At 36.3% G+C, this 20,465-nt stretch overlaps 1 protein-coding gene across 2 annotated transcripts in view; it reads left to right on the top strand.

Annotated features, from left to right (window-relative positions):
* Positions 1–4,494: 4,494 nt before the first annotated feature.
* Positions 4,495–20,465, top strand: part of LOC149540842 (DEAD/DEAH box helicase) — a 192,886-nt gene continuing 176,915 nt past the window's right edge. Inside the window, exon 1 of one of the 2 annotated variants that reach the window (XM_089801908.1) lies at positions 4,495–5,256. In XM_089801908.1, coding sequence (XP_089658034.1) covers positions 4,643–5,256 — 614 coding nt within the window. In that variant the 5' untranslated portion in view covers positions 4,495–4,642. The remainder of the gene's footprint in view (positions 5,257–20,465) is intronic. The other variant, XR_016356446.1, reaches the window with a different exon arrangement.

Genomic DNA, 20,465 nt, shown 5'->3' with positions numbered 1-20,465 from the left:
GTTGATAGGTTAAAAAAGTGGCTTACATTGCTAATTTTTGAGGGACAGAGTGGTTTTGTGGTAGGCCGCCAGATTTTGGATGGGGTGGTTATTGCTACTAAGACTATTCATTCTATGGCAAACTCCAAAGATAAGGCTATGTTCATCAAGCTAGACATGGCTAAGGCTTATGATAGTGTTCAATGGTCCTTCCTCCAAAAGGTTCTAGGGGTCTTTGGTTTTGAGGAGGAATGGATTCATTGGGTTATGAGTTGTGTGACTTTGGTTTCTTTCTATGTTTTGATTAATGGGGAGCACTTTGAACTCTTTGGTGCTTCTAAGGGTTTACGACAAGGCGAGCCCCTCTCGCCTTACTTGTTTCTTCTTTTGGTGGAAGGTTTGGATCGATTGATAAAAAGGAATGTGGAAGGGGGTTCCATTCAGGGATGGTAATGGGGAGGCGACTTACCTATGCAATCTCACTTACAGTTTGTGGATGACATGGATTTGATGGGCATGGCTACCATAAGGGAGGCTTCAAACATGCACAAGGTGTTAGATTTTTATCTTACTGCATTGGGCTAGTTAATTAATGAGGGCAGGTATTCCATTTTTTTCTTCAACACTTCATCCTCCATATAGAGAAGAATTTCTCATATTCTCATATTTCAGATTGGGGATCTCCCACTGACCTACCTTGGGATCCCTATTTCAGTTGGTAGGCAGTCTAGGGATTCGTGGAAGGCTATTCTAGAAAATTACTGTGTCAAAGTCACTCATTGGACCCTTTGTTGGCTATCTTTTGTGGGTCAAGTGCAGTTACTCCAATCTGTGGTTCAGGCTCTCCCTCTTTATAGGTGTATGATTCAGGTTGCAATGATGGGCTTTGTTAGGGATCTTGACTCCTTAGCAAGACAATTTTTGTGGGCTGGTAGTTTATTATCTTCCAAGTGGAGCCTTGTTAGATGGGATGTTGTATATAGCCTAAAAGAGTTTGGTGGTCTTGGGTTAAGGCAGTCATTGCTATCTGTTACGGCTCTGGTTGCTAAATTGTATTGGTGTTGGTGTGTGGAATAGGATTGGATGTGGGCCAGAATTTTGACTCAAAAGTACTTTCTAGGGATCCCTCAAAGTAATATCCCTCGATATAGCGTGACAGGGAAGGGCTTTGTGATTTGGAATACTCTCAAGAAAGGGGTTGTGCTCATTAAGGGTGGCTTATTCTGGATTTGCAAGAGTGGGTTAGAGGCACATTTTTGGCATGATGCTTAGGATGGTCACCCTCCCATTGTTTCTCAGCATCCTCATTTTCTTATATTGTGCTAGAGGTTCTATGAAGCAGGAAGGTCTAGGGTGTGCGACTTTAAGTCTTTTTCCCTTTAGGGGCAGTTGGTAGAGGTGCAATGGAAGAACCTAGAGGAATGGCCTATTGTTGGTTTGGAGGAGGAGTACGTGGAGCTTCATTACATTCTTTCTTGTTGAAGTTATAGTGCCCTTATGAATGATGATGTGTTGGCTTGGTCTCCTAATCCTAAGGGTGCTTACACTATTTCTTTTGGGTATTACGAGTTGCTTTCCTAGCAGATTGCAGAGGAGGGGGGGGGGGGGGAGGGGGGTTCATTGGTGGAAGAAAGTTTGGAATAGGTTTTCTTGGCCAAAGTGTAATTGCTTTATTTGGACTTTGGCTTGGAATAGGTGTTTGAGTTGGCATAATATCCAGAAGAGGGGTTTTTATGGCCCATCCAGGTGTGTTCCCTATAGATGTGAGAGGAGGATTCTCAACACTTGTTCTTCCATTGTTCTTTCACCCTATAGCTTTGGCATTTTTTGTGGGATGTTTGGAAAATCCCATGCATTCACGCCTCCTCCCTAGTTGAGTTTTGGACTAGACTGGGGAGGCCTCCCTCCTCAACCCCTTTCTTGTAGGATGTTTGGTATATTGGACCCATCTTTCTGCTCTGGCAAGTTTGGTTGGAAAGGAATCAGAGAATCTTTCAGGGTGAAAAATTAGGGATCCTATAGGTTTGGTTTAGAATTATGGGAATGATCTAGGATACTGTCGAAGCTAAAGGTGAGATTGTGTTGCCATTAGAAAAAGGAGATGTTGAGATGGTTGATTAATTTGGAATTTAGGGGCTTAGCTTCTGCTTGCGTCAGGAGAGGTAGACGTGTGAGGCAAAAAATTCAAAGGGTGGGGAGTTGGTTGCTCCCTCCTACTGGTTTTTTGAAAATGAATACAACTGACTCATCTAGGGGAAATCTTGGACCTGCTGGGATTGGTAGGATTGGTAGAGATTCTTCTAGATCAATGGTTTTTATTTTTTCTGCTAATGAAGGTATTTAGACTGTTAATAGGATGGAAGGATTGGCTATCCTCTATGCTTTGAAGCAGACGTATGCTTTAGAGTGGCGTAAGGTGATTTGTGTGTCTAATTCTCAGGTTTTGGTCAACTTAATTCATGAGAGGAAGATTTTTGATGTTAGTTGGCAGTTGGCTATGATGGTGCAACAATATTACAGTTTAGCTCTTTGATGGAGTCAGTGTCTTATGTCCATATTCCAAGGGAATGGAATAGGGCGGTTGATTGTTTGGCCAAATGGGCATTAGAGAATATAGATGGTGGGAAGATTGATGGGTGGGAGGAGATGTCCCGTGAGTTATGTTATGACTTGGAGAGGATTCTTGTGGAGGGTGTGAGTGGTATTGGGGAAGGATGATTTAGTTCTTGACTTTTCTTGTGGTTTTTGTTGGTTCCTAGGGCTTTGGTCCTTTGCTGTTATGTAATGCTTTGTTTTGATGTTCAATACAAATTTTACCCCTTTTTTCAAAAGAATAAAAAAAATAAAATTAAAAAATGAGTATTTTTTTAACATTGAATACTTAGTATACTAAGATAAATTTAAAAAAATATATGTATTAATTTAGTTTTGAAAAAGATGTGAAGTTAAAAGAAATTACAATTAAAATATGAGATGTGTTAAAAAATAATATAGAATAATAATATTAAATTTTTATTTAATATAATATTGAATTACAAAATTAGATAGTAAGATCTTATTCAAATATTTGCAACTGATAGAAAAAGTATCTACAATATTTTATAATAGAGATTAATATTGTATATTAATGTAATCTAATATATGCCAATTTATTTAATTTTAAATATATATCAATTAAATAACTATTGAATGATGAAAATAATGTATTGGATCAAACCAATAGTGAGAATCCATAAGTCAAAAAGTTGAACTACCAAGTGAAAAATTATCCCTAATCTAATCAATAAATTAAATTATATGTATTCACTTTAGGAGAAGAAAAATAAGAAGAAGAAGAAGACAAAAACACTTATTTTTTCCTCCCTTCAACCCCTACTACATTAATGTGAAAGGAGAAGAATAAAAAGGAGGAGAAGAGGAAGAAGAGAAAAATGGAAGAGATGAAGGAGGAGAAGAAAAGAAGTGGAAGGAGAAAAAGAAGCACAAGGAGAAGAAGGCGAAGGGAAATGATAAGAAGGAGAAGCAACAAAAGAAGAAGAAGGCAACGAAGGAGGAGAAGATCGAGAAAAAAATAATAAAAGAAGGGGAAGAATAAAGGATAGAAGAAGGATAAGAGAATGAGAATAAACTTGGATTTCCCTCCCTTCAACCTCTCGTATATTAACTAAGGTATATCAAAATGTTTTCCAACATTTTTGTACCCTAAAAAATATTACACAAAGCATATCTTGTTAAGCTAAATTAGGATTATAATTATTGTTAGGACCAAATTTTAGCAGTCCATATTGAAATGTTATTTTTAGGACTCAAAGATCAAAAATAAAAATAAAAATCTAAGACATCACAATATCAAATGATTTGATAATTTTGTCAAAACAAAAAGAAACAAAAGATCAAGAATACAATTAGGATTGTAAGAAAAAATTTAGGGTTTAGGATTGCAATTGAGTTCGGGGTAGGATTAGTAATAGGACACAATTATAATTTAATTTAGAGTTGATATAAAATAGATCAAAGATATCCTTAGAGTTAGGGTTCAATTAGTGTTATTAAAAGGATTGACATTATAGTTAGAATTCATGTGTGATATATTAGGCTTCAAATTTGCTTAAATTTTAGGTTCTATCTAGAATTCTAACTATGGCCATAAAGTTTAAAACTTGATTGCTCATTTTACATCTCAAATTCAAAATGCCTAGATCAAAACATTCTTTCAAGAAGCTTCTTAGTTATCTTAGTTAGGTTTCCTGGATGTTATTAAGTTTTCCCTAATCACAATGGTATAACTTTGAATTTACACACCAATTAAAAAATTAAGAATAATGAAGTAAAAAATAGTGTGATATTCTATTATTGACCTAACTATTGCACCTTGTTTTAATTTTAATACAAATGCTAGTATTTATCTAAATATTAATAGTTTAATTATATAAAGAAAAATACCTCCATTGTTAAATAGTATTTTTGAAAATAAAATCTACATTAAAGAAGAATACAATCATAAATGTATGGAATAGCTCTATCGGATCGTTAGAACCAGTTCTTCATTTTGTGGTGGGTGAATTGTTTTTGTCACTAAATTGGCGGATAGGATATCAGAGTGAGGAACACAAAGGCCTACTGCTGTGGCAGTGTTACTACTGGCCAAGCCCAGTACACAAGCATGGCCACAGTAAAAACATGTATCAGTTCATATGTATTCAACAAAACAACTCATACCACCACAGCATTCCCAAAATTTTGCGACTGCAGATGGAAATCCAATACAAAAGTAGCGCTCACAAATCCTTTATTGCCCGCTTCAATCTCTTCAAAATTTTCAAAGCGCAGAGAAACAAGACGGTCCGCACTGTACTCAAGCAAGACTTCTACTTTGGTGTACGAAACAAGAGAAAAAAAAGTGGTCGGGGATGAAGACCCAATTGGTTCGTTCAATCAGCGGTTGAGAAAGGAAAAATGGGCCCGTAATCAGCCGACGGAAAGGGTCAATCCCAAGGAAGCCCAGATTTATATGGACAATATCAAAGAGAAGCAGAAAAAAGGTTTGAAGAAGCTTGAGCAAGCGAAATTAGAAGGGAAGGAAAAAACATTGTCTTATACAATTGATCCAGAGACCCTGGTTGAAGGCGACTATGTTGTTCACAAGAAAGTGGGTGTTGGTCGGTTCGTTGGGATCAAGCGGTCCGGCGATGAAAAATATGTATATATTCAGTATGGCGATGGGATGGCGAAAATTTCCGTGGACCAGTCTCGTCGATTGTTATACCGCTATAATTTGTGAGTTTTCTTGTGCGCTTAATTATCTCGTGCATTTAGTTTGTCAAAATCTAGATATATTTTTAATGAGACTCTTGTCCAGCTTGATAGCCTCGGCTAAATATCTGGCAACATGTTCAGCAATCAAGCCAAATTTATCAGCACAGCTACAGTCAAGTATTCGTAAGCAGAAAAAACAGTGTACATTCGGTATGACAGCCTACACGAGAACCGGCAAAATAGCATCTTCGAAGACATAATCCAGAACCAGTCAAAACACGGCCCAAAAAACTAGACAACCCCCAGAAAACAGCCATAGTACCATATTATATATGAAGGAGGAAGCAAATTACCATTGCCTCCGCCCCACGTACCAGTTATAAGTAGCCTAGAACACAATAAGGTTTTTGAAAGAATAGGAGTGGCGGGGGGGGGGGAACAATTACCTCGGCCTCGCTGAACCACCCCAAACATCCAGATATTTCTTACATTTATTTAACTGGGGAGATGACTTGAGTTTGACTTTATCCTCCGAATCTTCATCACCATAACAGTCAGACAAACCAGGAATAGCATAGGTTGGTAGGGAGGTAGGGATGCCTTATGAACCTCAGCGATTTGCTGGATAGTCTTCTGCATCTGCACTTGTTGCCACTTGATTGCATGAAGGTGATTCAAGGTACAGTTGAAATAAACCTCATGTTGGTACTGAACATCTTCAATAGTATTGTAAATAAGGTACGTGTTGGAAGCTACAATTGGAACAATTGTTATGTTCTCATTGATGTCAAACCTTACTGGTAAGACAATTGCTATCTGAGGAGAGTGCCATATCAAGATGATTTATGAAGATAATCTGAAAGAAGACATAACAACAGGATCTAGAAGAAAGGTTGAGTAATGAGAAACTACAATGGGTACTTGATCAGTTGGACTTTGACAAGATAATATGTTTGTTTAATCATAGCAAAAGAGCAAAAGATTAAGGAACTAGAAATGTATGCCGAGTGATGCTAGAGTTGACCAAGCGATAATATAAGCAGAGCAAAATACAATGTCCATTGAGCATCGGTATTGACCGAGTATCAGAAAGTATGCTGAACAGAATAGTTGGTATTGACCAAGTAATTCAGTGATGATCGAGTGTCAAAACCCAGTGTTGGTGAAGTGACAACATTTTTCAATTTGAGAGGAGATCTTGATTTCCAGTTGAGACAATTGAATTGTTGGAATATGGAAAGCGTGTTGAAGATAAGGATGGATGACCCAGAGCATTTAATTCAAGGGAAACCGTGTTTGAGCATTTCTATGCATGAATTCATAGAGAAGTTTGGAGAAGTTTCTAAAAGAGAAAGGAGAAGACAAAATGATGGAATGATTCAATGAATTTGACCTAACCCTAAGATTTATGACGATGTTTACGCGGCAAAAGATTAGAACCACCTATTTAAGGAGGCACAAGGGCTAACCTAGTAAGGTTGGAGCAGTTGTTGATTCTATTGATTGACGAACTTGAGCAAAAGGCTGAACAGTGAAGCGTTGAGGTGAAGAGTGATTGCTTGAAGGATTGTCAAGCGAATCAAAGATGGAGATGTTAATGAAGGTCAGTCAATGAGTCAGCCGTTGGACCGAATTATGATCTGTATTTGCAAAGTGAGTTGTATTTGACAGATCAACCTATTGTTATTTTCTAACCATTGTATTAGTTTTAAATCCTTTAATCAAGGTTGACCTAACAGTCATTTGTAAATCCTTTAATTAAGACGACATTCTAATTGAATGTTCTAAAGTCCTCTAACAAGGCCACTTCTAATAGGGTGATTAAATCTTTTAACAAGGTCACATTTAACATTTTGTTTTGTAACCTTTAATAGGGTTGGCTCCAAACAAATCTCATTTCAGAAGAAAGAAAAATTGGTTATATGTTATTGGTGGTTTTTTCCAAATTGGGTTCCCATGTTAAATCCTAGTGTCATACTTGTGTGGATTTTATTTGAGATGTTTTACTGTTAATGTTTTACATTTCGCAAGTTTGTTACTAATAGGACAGTGGATTGCAAGTTTATGTTATTGATTGTTTGCTATAGAGACCGAGCTAATAAATGTTTAGATATGTAGTATTTGAAATGATTAAAATTTCAATTGGCACATCTGGATGTAAGGATAACTGATTCACCCCCCCTTCTCAGTTATTCTAAATCATTTTAACAATTGGTATCAGAGCATTGATGCTTATACATAAAAGTTTGAAGGTACTTGAAGCTAAAGATCAAGATGTACAAAAAGGAGGTGCCAAGACTAAACAAGGAGAACTTCCCTGCATGACAGAGTTTGATGAAGTTGCATTTTGCAAGAATTGGAGAAGGAGCAATACGCTATGTGGAACATGCATATGTGGAGATGCCAAGACCTTTGATAGCTCAGCAGATGAAAGAGAAGTAAGAACACAATCAGACGATGTTGGAGATTGCATCAGCCCTAAGCTACACCAAGTTTGATGACATAAAGGAGTGCACTAATGCTAAGCAAATGTGGGATACACTACAGACTATCTATGGAGGAGACACAAATGTTGTGAGAACAAAATTAGAAAACTTGAGAGGCAAGTTTGATGAGATGAGAATGATAGAAGGTGAAACCATTGCTCAATATTGTAGAGGAGTTAAAGAATTGGTAAATGCTATAAGAGGATCCAATGGAAAGATTGATGATGAAACTATGATCAACAAGGTACTGAGAACCCTACTTCCTATTTATGCTATTAGAGTCTCTGCAATACAAGAACTGAGATGTGCACTTGGTAACAATCTGACTTTGGAAGGATTAGTTGGTAGATTTACTGCTTCTGAAATTTCAAACTTTGATAATTTTACTCCTACTACTATTGAATTTGCTTTCAAATCACAACTGGTTCTTAATAAGAAAGGAAAAGGAAAGTGTGTGAGTAGTGATAGTGATATCTCCGATGATGAGCTTGAAGCATTGATAGCTAGAAGACTTCCAAGAGGCAAAGAAAAATTCAAAGGTAAACTTTCTATAATATGTTTTTCATGTAACAAAGTTGGTCATATTGCTGCAAGTTGTCCTAATAGAGAAGACAAGGATGAAAGGAAGGAGAGCAAGTATAAAGGCAGAAGAGATGATAGAGATAATAGAAGAAACAAGCACTACAAAGACAAAGGTAAGAAATCTTGTTATATTGCTGAAGAAGAAACTTACAATAAGTCTGATAGTAATGATGAAGAAGTTGTCTATGTTGCTATGAAAGAAGATTTTGATGAAGATTGGAAAATTGCATTAATTTAATATGTGAGTAAAGGTGATAGATGGATAAATGATAGTGGCTGTTCACATCATATGACTGGTGATAAAAGTAAGCTTGAAACCATGGAACAATATAAAGGTAGTTGTGTCAAGTGTGGTAATGATGCATCATCTCTTGTGAAAGTTAAAGGATCAAACAAACCGACAGATAAGATCAAATGCGACTTTATTGGGTTAAAGGACTTAACTATAATTTGTTGAATGTTTCACAGTTGAACAAGTTAGGGTATAGAGTTGGATTTCATCACATAAAGGCCAAGATATGTGATGCTACTAGTGAACTAATTGGAAGTGGAGACAGACAAGAGGTAACTCGTTCTATCTAGATTTATCTGATGAGATACGCTTGTTTGCACAATATGATGATATATGGTTATGCCATAAGTGGTTGTGTCATGTGAACTTTGATAATTTGGTAAGCATTACTAAGATGAGAATAGTAAGAGGATTATCAAGATTGAAGAAACCTAATAATGCTACCTATAGACAATGTTAGTTGAGAAAATGACAAAGCCTAGTTTCAAGAGCAAAACATATTCATCTAAATGATATTTTGGAATTGGTTCATACTGACCTTTGTGGACCTATTGGAGTACAAAGCTATTGTGGAGATAAATATTTCATTCTATTTGTTGATGACTATTCTAGGATGATCACTGTGATGTAAAAGAAAAATTTGATGCTTTTCAATTGCTTATGTGGTATTTGGCAAGAGTTGAAAAGGAAACAGGTAAAAGTCTAAAGTGTTTGAGATTTGATAGAGGAGGAGAGTTTATCTCTAACAAATTCAACATATTTTGCAATGCTAGAGGAATCAAGAGACAGATGTCAACACCTAGAACCCCTCCACAAAATGAAATAATTGAAAAGAGAAACAGATCAATCATGGATTGTGCTAGAACACTGATGATGGAAAATAATGTGTCACAGAAATACTGGAGAGAAACTGTAAGTACAATAGTCTATACTTTGAACCGAAGACAAGTTAAGAAAGGTACAAACATTACACCTTTTGAGTAATGGTATGAGTATGCACCTAATGTGAAGTATTTTAAAGTTTTTGGAAGCAAATGTTATATACTAAAGGACAATAGAAATGGAAAACTTGATGCTAAAATTGATGAAGGCATATTCCTCCGATATTCGAGTAAGAGCAAAGCTTATAAGTGTTTGAACTCTAACACTAACAAAGTTGTGGAAAGTGCAAATGTGAAAGTTGATGAATATGCAAAAAACAATGAAGTTGAATGCAAAAAGGAACACAAAGATTACAACACATTCATATATGTCAATGAAGGTGTTCTCTGCACCTTACTTGAGCCAGAGAACAAGGCTACCGAGCAATAACAAATTGTGAATGCTGAGTTGCAGCAGTAGGCTATCGAGCAATAGACTGTAGGTGTTGAGTGTCAGCAGAATGATGTTGAGATACAAGAAGATGCCGAGTGCCAGGAAGACAATGCAGAGTAACCAAAAGTAGAAACAAAAATACAAAATGAACTTGAAATAAATTTTCAAGATGAACCCGAAGAAGAAGAAGGAAGAAAAGAGCTTACACTAGCAAAGTATGTTAGAAGACACCATGTGCCTGAACAAATCATTGTAAACAAAGACTCTGGAGTTATGACAAGGAAAAGACGAAGAAGTGATATATGTATACTTTGTGAGTTTGAGCCCAAATCTATAAAGGATGCTTTGGACAATGAAAATTGGATTCAAGCAATGAATGAAGAAATTAAACAAATAGAGAAGAACAAAAACTGATCACTGGTCCCTAGACTAAAAGACAAGAATGTTATTGGAACCAAATGGGTATTCAGGAACAAGCTGAATGAAAAAGAAGAAGTCACAAGGAACAAGGCTAGATTTGTATGCAAAGGATATGCACAAGAAGAAGGTATTGACTATGGGGAGACATTTGCCCCAGTTGTAAGATTGGAATGAGTTAGAACTCTACTTGCATATTCTGCTTATAAAAGATTTAAAGTATATTAAATGGATGTTAAATCTGCATTTCTGAATGGAATATTGGAAGAAGATGTTTACATTGAACAACCAAAAGGATTTAATAATCCCAGCAAAAGGAACATGGTATATAAACTACACAAAGTACTATATGGATTGAAACAAGCCCCTAGAGCATGATATGAAAGGTTACACAATTATTTGGTAAAGATTGATTTTGCAAGGACTAATTATAACAATAATCTATACTTGAAAACTGAAGGTGGTAAAGGGATATTGTTAGCATAAATATTTGTTGATGATATCATATTTGGAGGACAAGATGCATCATGCAAATCATTTGCTAATGAGATGCAAAAGGAATTTTAAATGCCTATGTTTGGGGAAACTAAATTTTTTGTTGGTCTATGAGTATATCATATGAAGCAAGGTATCTACATTACTCAATTAAAATACATCATAGAGATATTGAAAAGTTCTGGGATGGAAGATTTAAGACTAGTCAGCACACCCATGGCTAATGGACATAAGCTATCTAAGAATGATGATTCTACTGATGTCAACCAGACACTGTATAGATCAATGATTGGGAAACTACAATATGTTGTTCACAACAGACCAGATATTGCACTAGCAGTTGGAATTGTTGCAAGATTTTCTACAAATCCTAAGGAGAATCATATGATGGCAGTAAAAAGAATATTGAGATATCTGAAAGAAACAGAGGAGTATGGTCTATATTACAAGAAGAATGACAAGTTTGAACTGGAAGTGTACATAGATGCCAATTGGGCAGGCAATGTCGATGACAAAAAAATACAAGTGGTGGAGCTTTTTTTCTAGGAAACAAACTAGTTACTTGGACAAGCAAGAAGCGGAATGATATTTCACAATCAACAATAGAAGTTGAATATGTAGCAGCAGCAATGAATTGTTTTAACATTGTTCGGATCAAGCTATTGTTGAAAGGAATGAAGGAAGAGATCACTGAACCAATTGTTATCTATTGTGATAACACAAGTGCAATGTCGATGACAAAAAAAATACAAGCGATGGAGCTTTCTTTCTAGGAAAGAGATTAGTTTCTTGGACAAGCAAGAAGCAAAATTGCATTTCACAATCAACAACAAAAGTTCAATATGTAGCAGCAGCAGTGAATTGTTCTAACATTGTGTGGATCAAACAATTGTTGAAAGGAATGAAGGAAGAGATCGCTGACCCAATTGTTATCTATTGTAATAACACAAGTGTTATAAATATATCAAAGAACATTGTAATGCACACAAAGACCAAACATATTGCTATCAAGTATCATTAATTGGGAGAGTTAGTTCAAGATAAAGAAGTGAGATTGGAAAATGTGAATACCAAGGAGCAAATAGCTGATATATTCACTAAGGCATTACCTAAGGATGCACATGAGTATCTAAGAGGTAAATTATAGGCAATTCCCTTAGCTAAGGCTACTTAAGCTCAGATGGAGGTCTGCATCAAATGTGTTGATTAGAATATTTTGCAAGTTGATGCAAAAAGTCATACTTTAGGAGCTGCTTAAAGTAGTGAAGGGAGAAGCACAAAAAGTTGCATCAGTTTTAAGAAGGATGACAGATGGAGAATGAGATTTAGAAGTATTGACATGAAGATATCTACATGGTAAAGATGCATGAGAAAGATGAAGTGTCTTTGGCATTGTTGTCAAAGAGGGAGATAATATACAGTTACCATATGAAGAGGGAGATATTCATGAAGAGTTACCATATGAAGAAGCAAACAATAAGAAATGTTACAAAGAGGGAGAATGCATTAACCAAGACAAATCAGTGAATGGTGTTGCTAGCAATACAAGAGGGAGCTGATTGATTTCATCATCTGATATGATAGAGGGAGTCTATGTGTTGCATATCAAAGTCACATGGATGAGAATTAAAATGAAACTGAAAAGGAAGATTGTTGGACATTGAGATTAGTATTAGAATGAAACTAAGGATATTAATGAAGATTTGATACTGAACACAGATGGAGCTGATCAAAGCAATTGAATGATTTGGATTGCATGTTAACTAGAGGTGTTGTCATCACTGCCAAAGAGGGAGATTTTTGGAAACTACAATTGGAACAATTGTTATGTTGTCATTGATGTCAAACCTTACAAGTAAGACAATTTCTATTTGAGGAGAGTACCATATCAAGATGATTGATGAAGAGAATATGAGAAGAAGACATAACAAAAGGACCTAGAGGAAATGTTGAGTTATGAGGAACTACATTGGGCACTTGGTCAATTGGACTTTGTAAAGTTTCTTACTAGATTTCAATGTGAGGTTGACTAATGCACAACTTTGATTGCAGGTTTGAACACTAATGTCAATTAATTTGATTTGCTCCAGAATCTATATGTGTTAGTACAGAAATAACAAAGATAACAAAGATGTTCTTGAACTTGAAATGCTAATGATCATTCGATATGCTTGCATTAATTGATTTCGATGCCTTGTTATGTCGGGTAGATCAAGTATATATGTTACACGGAGGGGTGTAAGAGTGAATGGGCATGTCTCCGAATGACCATTCACTGTCATACCTGTTCAGTGTTTGTTTATCATACCCGATATTAGTTAGACTTAACACAAGTCTAAACATATATAACAGATCATAGTGAACTCCATTCATATGCAGCCTGATATTTATATAGATTGATAATGATCTTTAAATCAAAGAAATCAGAATAAGTTTTGATCATGGTTGAGATATGATCTCAAATATATATATATATATATATATATATATATTTTCATCGGTTCAACTGTATCGATCACATGCGGAATTACATATACTGAGATTATATATATGTATATATATCAGTATGTAAATCATACTGGTATATATACATACGTATATAGATCTTTGATCACAATTATTGTCGGACTGAAGCTACATGCTTTAACTCTCCCTCTTAGCTAGGGAAAACAAAGTGCATATATATATATATATATATATATATATAAGTTCTCCTTATTTGAAAATGATATCTCCTAGTTAGTGATATACATAAGAAAATCAAGTCTCCTGATATTCTTTCCAGTTATGGTGTGTACACAGATATCAAGTCTCATGATATCTACCATAAGAGATCATGGTATATCCATAGATATTATGTTACATAATACCCACCACGATAAGATGAACATATTGATCTTCTACAGAAATCACGTCACATGATATCTATCAATATGTCCTTTTAACTATCATGATTTGTCTATGAATATCAAGTCACATGATATTCATCATGGTAGTAATTTAATCATTATAAAATCGTCACCTTATAATAATGTACATAGGGTAGGCCCATAAGTCATAGACTCACACATATGACAAAAGAATTTACACTTAAAACATATTTATTAAAAATAATACAAATTTACAAAGTAAAGACTCAATCTCATAAACTTACATTTCAACCATACCAAGTTTCTTTCTGAAATGATCAACCTTCACTTTAGGAAGAGGCTTGGTGAGAATGTTAGCTGTTTGATCACCTGTATTAATATATTCCAACTGAATAACTCTTATTTCCACCATGTCTTTTACATAGTGGTAAGGGTTTTCTATATGCTTGGATCTATCGTGAAATACTGGATTCACGAACAACTTGATACAATTTTGGTTATCACAGTGAATAGTGGTAGGTTTAGAGGTTTACAAAATAAACTAGAAAGCAATTTTTGAAGCCACATTGCTTCTCTTGCTCCCATTGCTACTGCAATATACTCTGCCTCAATAGAACTCTGAGCAATTGAAGCTTGTTTCCTGTAGATCCATGAGATCATAGCTGATCCTAAACTGAAACATCTTGATGTGCTCTTCTGGTCTTTCACACTTCCAACCCAATCAGAATCAGTATATCCATGTAACTTCAATTTGGTATTCTCATATTTAAGTTCATACCCAATAGTGCCTTGAAGGTACCTTAATATATGCTTCAAAGCAACAAGATATATTTCACGAGGTTCACACATGAACTGACTTAATGCATTCACAACATAGCAGATATCAGGTTGAGTATTCACAAGATACATCAGAGACCCAATTATCTGTCTATATAAAGTGGGATCAACTAGTTTGGATTCAACACCTTTAGCTTGTGTAAGTTGGTTTTCATAGGTGTTGACATAGGTTGACAATTCCACATTCCAAATCTTTTCAAAATATCGATAGTATACTTCTTTTGATGTAGGAAGATATTCCCAGACTTTTGACGAACTTCCAATCCAAGGAAGTAATGAAGAATCCCTAAGTCCTTCATGTCAAATTCAGAAGTCAATTATTTCTTACACTGATTAGTGAGATGGTCTTCTCCTGTAATAAGAAGGTCATCAATATAAAGAATTAGAATCAACATATCACCTTTAGTTACTTTAAGTAAAGATTTTGATCAGCATCATTGGTGAATCCAAGACTTAGAAGATATTTATCAATCCTTTCATACCAGGCTCAGGGAGCCTATTTGAGTCCGTATAGAGCTCTTTTCAATTTACAGTCATAGGAGGCAACATCATGAGTCACAAATCCTTTTGGTTGTTCCAAGTATACTTCTTCCTCAATTGTTCCATTTAGAAAAGCAGTTTTTACATCCATTTGATGAATTTTTCAACCTTTAGTTGCTGTAATGGCTATTACAATTCTAATTGAAGTATACCTGGCAACTGGTGCAAAAGTTTCTTCAAAGTTGATTCCTTCTTTTTGAGAGAATCCTCTAGCCACAAAATGAGCTTTATGTTTTTTAGTGCTACCATCTGCAGCATGCTTAACTTCGAAGAACCATTTGGATGAAACAATAGATTTTCCTTTAGGTCTAGGAATTATACCCCAAACATCATTTTTTAGTATAGGCTGATACTCTTCCACCATTGCATCTTTTCGAACTTGATGTTTAAGAGATTCAGAAGCATTACAAGGTTTAGAGTTTGGAATCTCACACATGAATGCATTGTATGTAAAATTTTTGAGGTCTTTTGCTTTCTCTGAATGTCCTTGAAGGTGCTACAAATTCATCTCCTTCCTCTATAATTTTTCTTGCCCAAAGTGGCTTTTCAGAATTATTATCAAGACTCTCTTCTTGAGTCCCAAGAAGTGTCTCATTTTCATTTGAAGTTTCTTCAGGGTACTCCCTCTGAATTTCAATAGTAGGAGCCTCTTCTAGGGAACGTGACAAGTCTTCGGTATCTAGTTCATTTGAAATTTTGGCTCTTTTGAAAGCAATGTCTTCTTCAAAGATGACATCTTTGCTGAGTTCTATTTGTTTTTGTCTAAGTCCGTAGATTCGATAACCCTTTATTGTTTCACTAAAACCAATAAGAATTCCTTTCCTTCTAGTAGGTTCTAACTTAGTCCTTTTCTCCTTAAGTACATGAGCATACACAAGACGTCCAAATATCCTTAAATGGCTAATATACCTGAAAATGCTTCTTCAGGAGTTTTGTTGTCTAGATGTGAGTGAGGACATCTATTTTTAATGTAGACTGATGTATTAGATGCTTCAACCCAAAATGACATGCTCAAGTTTTGATCAAATATCACAGCCTTAACAGCTTCTACAATGGTTCTATTTTTCCTTTCAGCAACTCCATTTTGTTGAGGGTTGTAGGGAATTGTAAACTCCCTCTTAATTCCAACAAGTTTGCAAAATTCTTTAAATATTTCAGAAGTGTATTCTTTCCCATTATCTATTCTTAGAATTTTAATTTTCTTTTCTAAGGAGTTTTTAGTGGTAGTTTTGAATTCTTTAAATTTAGAAAGAATTTCTTCAGATTCTTTACACTTAAGGAAGTATATCCATGTCTTCCTTGAAAAATTATTAACAAATATCACATAATACAAGAACCCTTCTATGGATGGTGTAGACATGGGTCCACATAGGTCCGAGTGCACTAGTTTAACACATTTTTAATTTTGCTTAAACTATGAGGAAATGACTTTTTAGTGTTTTTTCCCAAGGCACAACCTTTGCAGGATTCATTGTGAATTTGACTTAATTTGGGCATTCCAATTACCAACTTCTCTATAGATGTTAGAGCACGAAAGTTGATATGACCTAATCTTCTATGCCAGATTTCATTTGAATCTGAAGTCTCATGAACAAGTGCAAGATTTGTCTTAGTGCAAAGCTCACGTAGTCTTTGTCGTACTCCTATTATTTGAGCCTTCTTTATAGTTGAATTCTTTGCCCATGCTAGCACTTTGCCTTCCATGAAAGAAATTTTTTTTTTGTCTCTGTTCTTCTTGTTACCCTTCTTATGAGACTTGGTGTTAAGAACATGAATGTCTTCATCTAAGGTTTTATGTTTTCTTTTAGTCATTAATGTCAACTCTTCTCGAAGACAATCAGATCTTGATCGATCTAGTTTTGGAATTTTAGATCTTGCACTTATACCTTGTACAAATAACTCCCAAAAATTTGGTAGTTAGTCCTCCTAATGCTATTAGGGATAACTCTTGGTTGTCAATCTCATAACTGATAGAAGATAATTGATCTCTCAATTTTGTGATTCTTATGAAGAAGGCATTTACTGTTTCTCCTTTATTCATGCAAATGTTATTCATTTGTCTTTTAAGAGCAAGTTTTCTACCAGTGTTATTTACTATGGATGCATTTTCAAGAGCTTTAAACATGTGATATGCTATTGCATGTTATTCATGTCGAGCTGGTAAGATATTTTGGCAAAGTTCTTAATAAACCTTTGATAATACCCTATGTGTCCTAGAAATGATTTTACTTCGGTCACATCTGTTGAAGGTGGCATTTCTAGAATCATTCGGACCTTGTCCGGATCTGTCTTAAATCTTGCGTTGCACACCATGTGTCCCAACAATTTTCCTTGAGGTACCATAAATCTGCACTTTTTTTCGGGTTTAGTGCTAGTCGTGCTCATCTACATCTTTCCATGCATTCCCTGAATGCGGTCAGATGCTTGTCCTTCGCACTGAAAACTGATCAATCATCCAAGAACAGTTTGAAGTTCCCTACTAACATCTTATCGAAGATGTGCAAGATGATTCTTTGAAACGTTGTCGGAGCGTTGCATAGACCGAACGACATTCTGTTGTAGGTGTACATTCCATCTTCTACCATGAAGGTTGTTTTGTGCTTATCTTCTTCTGCGATGGATATCTAGTTCCACCTAGAAAATCCATCCATGAATGAATATATTTCATGCCCTGCCACTTTCTCCCAAATACTGTCAGTGACCGATATTGGAAATGAATCCTTAATTGTTATTGCATTCAGACAGCAAAAGTTTACGCATATCTTTATTTGAGTGGTATCTTTTTTTAGTGATATCACAATTATGGATACCCACTCATTGGTCTGTACCCAAAAAAAAATGCCTACCTCAAGCATCCGGTTAATCTCATCTATGACCCGTGTGGCATAGTTTTTGTTCAGTATGATGGCTTCTGTACGGGTACTGCTCCTATCAGTGGAATGCTGTGGACACACAATTTTGGCGGTACCCCCTTTAGGTTTTTGTATGTCCACGCGAAAACATCCTTATATTCCATGAGTATCTTAAACACTATTGCTTTCAAAATTGGGATCTAGTCATCTCCCACAAATATGTTTTTCAGATTAGCCTTGTCCCCTATGTTCATTGTCTTTACTGTGGGTTCTTCGTATTTAATAGGCTTCTCATCATTGAATGTGTGTGCAGGTGTTTCATTTATCTGCGCCTCTCCTCCTTTCACTTATTTGTATTTCGTTGGAAATTCGTTCTTTTCCTCTCCCTTACTTCCTTCCTCGACCCCTAGCATATGATAGCTTTGGAAGAGCTCATAAACCTCCATTTGCCAATGGATTAGGCCATTCACCGAGTCCAAGTCATCATGGTCGGATCCTCCTTCCAGTCTCAGGATTCCTTCTTCGTTGGGTTCCATTCGTTTCTTTCCTTCATCGTCTCCTTCCTTGCCTTTAGAGTCCGACGACACTGCTTCCTCTCTTACCATCTGGGTGTGTAGGGCAATCACGAACCTATGACCCCCTTTTTCAATGGACGAAGTGTTCCTTTTCTAGTCATGTTTCACCTTTGCCTGCACTAGCTAGCTTCCGAGGATGGTGTCATACCCTTTCCTTTTCAACAGAATGACCACGAAGTCTAGTAAGAAGGGTTGTGTCCCGATTGTTACAGGTTGTGCCATTAGTCCCGAGGAGTTTGATCTCGTATTGATCGGCGGTGAGCAGTTGGAACGTAGGTGGCCATAGAGTAGGGTGCCCCAACTTCTTCCATGTTTCTTTCGGCAATATATTTACTCCCGACCCTCCATCTACGATGGAGTCTATGAGGATAGTTCTGAGAATACCTATCTCGACTACTACAGGGTGTTTTCTTGTGTTCAACACAAGTAGCATCGGGTCTACCGTTGTCTTTCCACTTTCACCTTGTGTGTCCTTCCTTGGCTCTTCCACCGCCTTCGGGGATGGTGTCATGTTTAGGTTGCCGTTCGTAATTGAGGCATTGCAAGAAGGTCATTCGGCTTCATAGGAACCTCAGCTTGCATTACCTACCGTATGATGCTTTGTTCTGCCTGGTTCCTTCTTGAGGTGTTGGCAGTGTCTTTTGTTAGTGATTTCAGCTTCCATCTCCTTTTCTATTTTTGCTCTCACTTGCTGCATTCTTTTCTTTTCCTCTTCCAGATCTAAATACATTGTCTTCTTTGCTTGCGCGCGAGTGATTGCTAATATTTTCTCATCACATGTTTCTATGGTTAATAGGTTCACTTCAGGTTTAGGGCATTTTGAGTTGTCATGGTCTTCAGGACCGCACCATCTATACAACAGCTGCGGTGTTCCCTTCGTAGTACAATCTCTGGCGAAGTGGCCCCAGAGGTTGCACACACGACATTGTATCATTGGCCGTCTGGTTGGATTGTACTGTATTCGGCTACAAATCCCATTATTGTTGTTACTTCCTCATCCGTGTCGGTTGTTTCGGTACCCTCCTGAGGTTGTCGCGTCATTGCTTGTATTTGTTCTTGCTTCTGAGGTGGACACTTTTTGCATTAGTAATACTTGTTGGTGTCCCTTTGTTTTCATATTGAACGGGCATTCCTTGGTGGAATGTCCTACAATCTGACAGATATCGCAAAACTGGTTCTTAGGGCAAGAGCCCTTTGTGTTGCCCTCCTTGCAATCCGTACACCATAGTTCCCCTTCTCTTGTTTGCCCAGTATTTTTTTCATGTTTTAAAACTCTTCATCATACGTAGCATATCCTTCTGTAGTGCTCGAACCTTTTTACATGATTCCTCATTGCTGTTGCTTTCGGAGGATGTCTTCAGAATTTGAATATCTGTCTTTCTTCTTTTTGCCAGTTTTCTGTTCGCTCTAAGTCCATCGCGCAATTATATGCATCAATGTATGATGCTGGAGGTACAATTTTCATATTTTTCTGTAGTGTTGGTTGTAGCCCTTCGACGAGCCACCTTTTCTTCAACCCATCCATTGGTTGGCTTTCCATTTTTTCTACTTGCTCCTTCAGCCTCCTCGCGTATATGCAAACTATTTCATTCTTTCCCTGTGTTGTTGTATCAGACTAAAACCTTATATTATTCAAGGCAAAGATATAATTAGATTCTAAAGATGATTAATTTAACTAAGATGAAAGGGAGAAGATCCGATGCTATTCTTGTCTGCAATTTTGCAATATATATACTGGAAGACTTGTTAATGTTATGTGTTCACTGTATATATTAAAGCAAAGAAGATCGCATATTATATATGCGGGTAGATGAAGTCAGTCACGACTAATAGCCGTGACTTAACTGTTATTAAGTCGAGGCTTAACTAATCTCATTAGTATAAGACTTGCGCCCAAGACACATAAGAAACTACGCAAGTGTAATACAAGCACTCGATATTATATCGAGTTTAATATAAACTGACACACC

This window comes from Cupressus sempervirens, chromosome 9 (genome assembly GCF_028749045.1).
Source record: "Cupressus sempervirens isolate cs-2001-9-10 chromosome 9, ASM2874904v1, whole genome shotgun sequence".
In the NCBI taxonomy this organism is placed as follows: domain Eukaryota; kingdom Viridiplantae; phylum Streptophyta; class Pinopsida; order Cupressales; family Cupressaceae; genus Cupressus; species Cupressus sempervirens.
The sequence above is the reverse complement of the archived record's forward strand: the minus strand, read 5'-3'. Positions and strand labels throughout refer to the sequence as shown.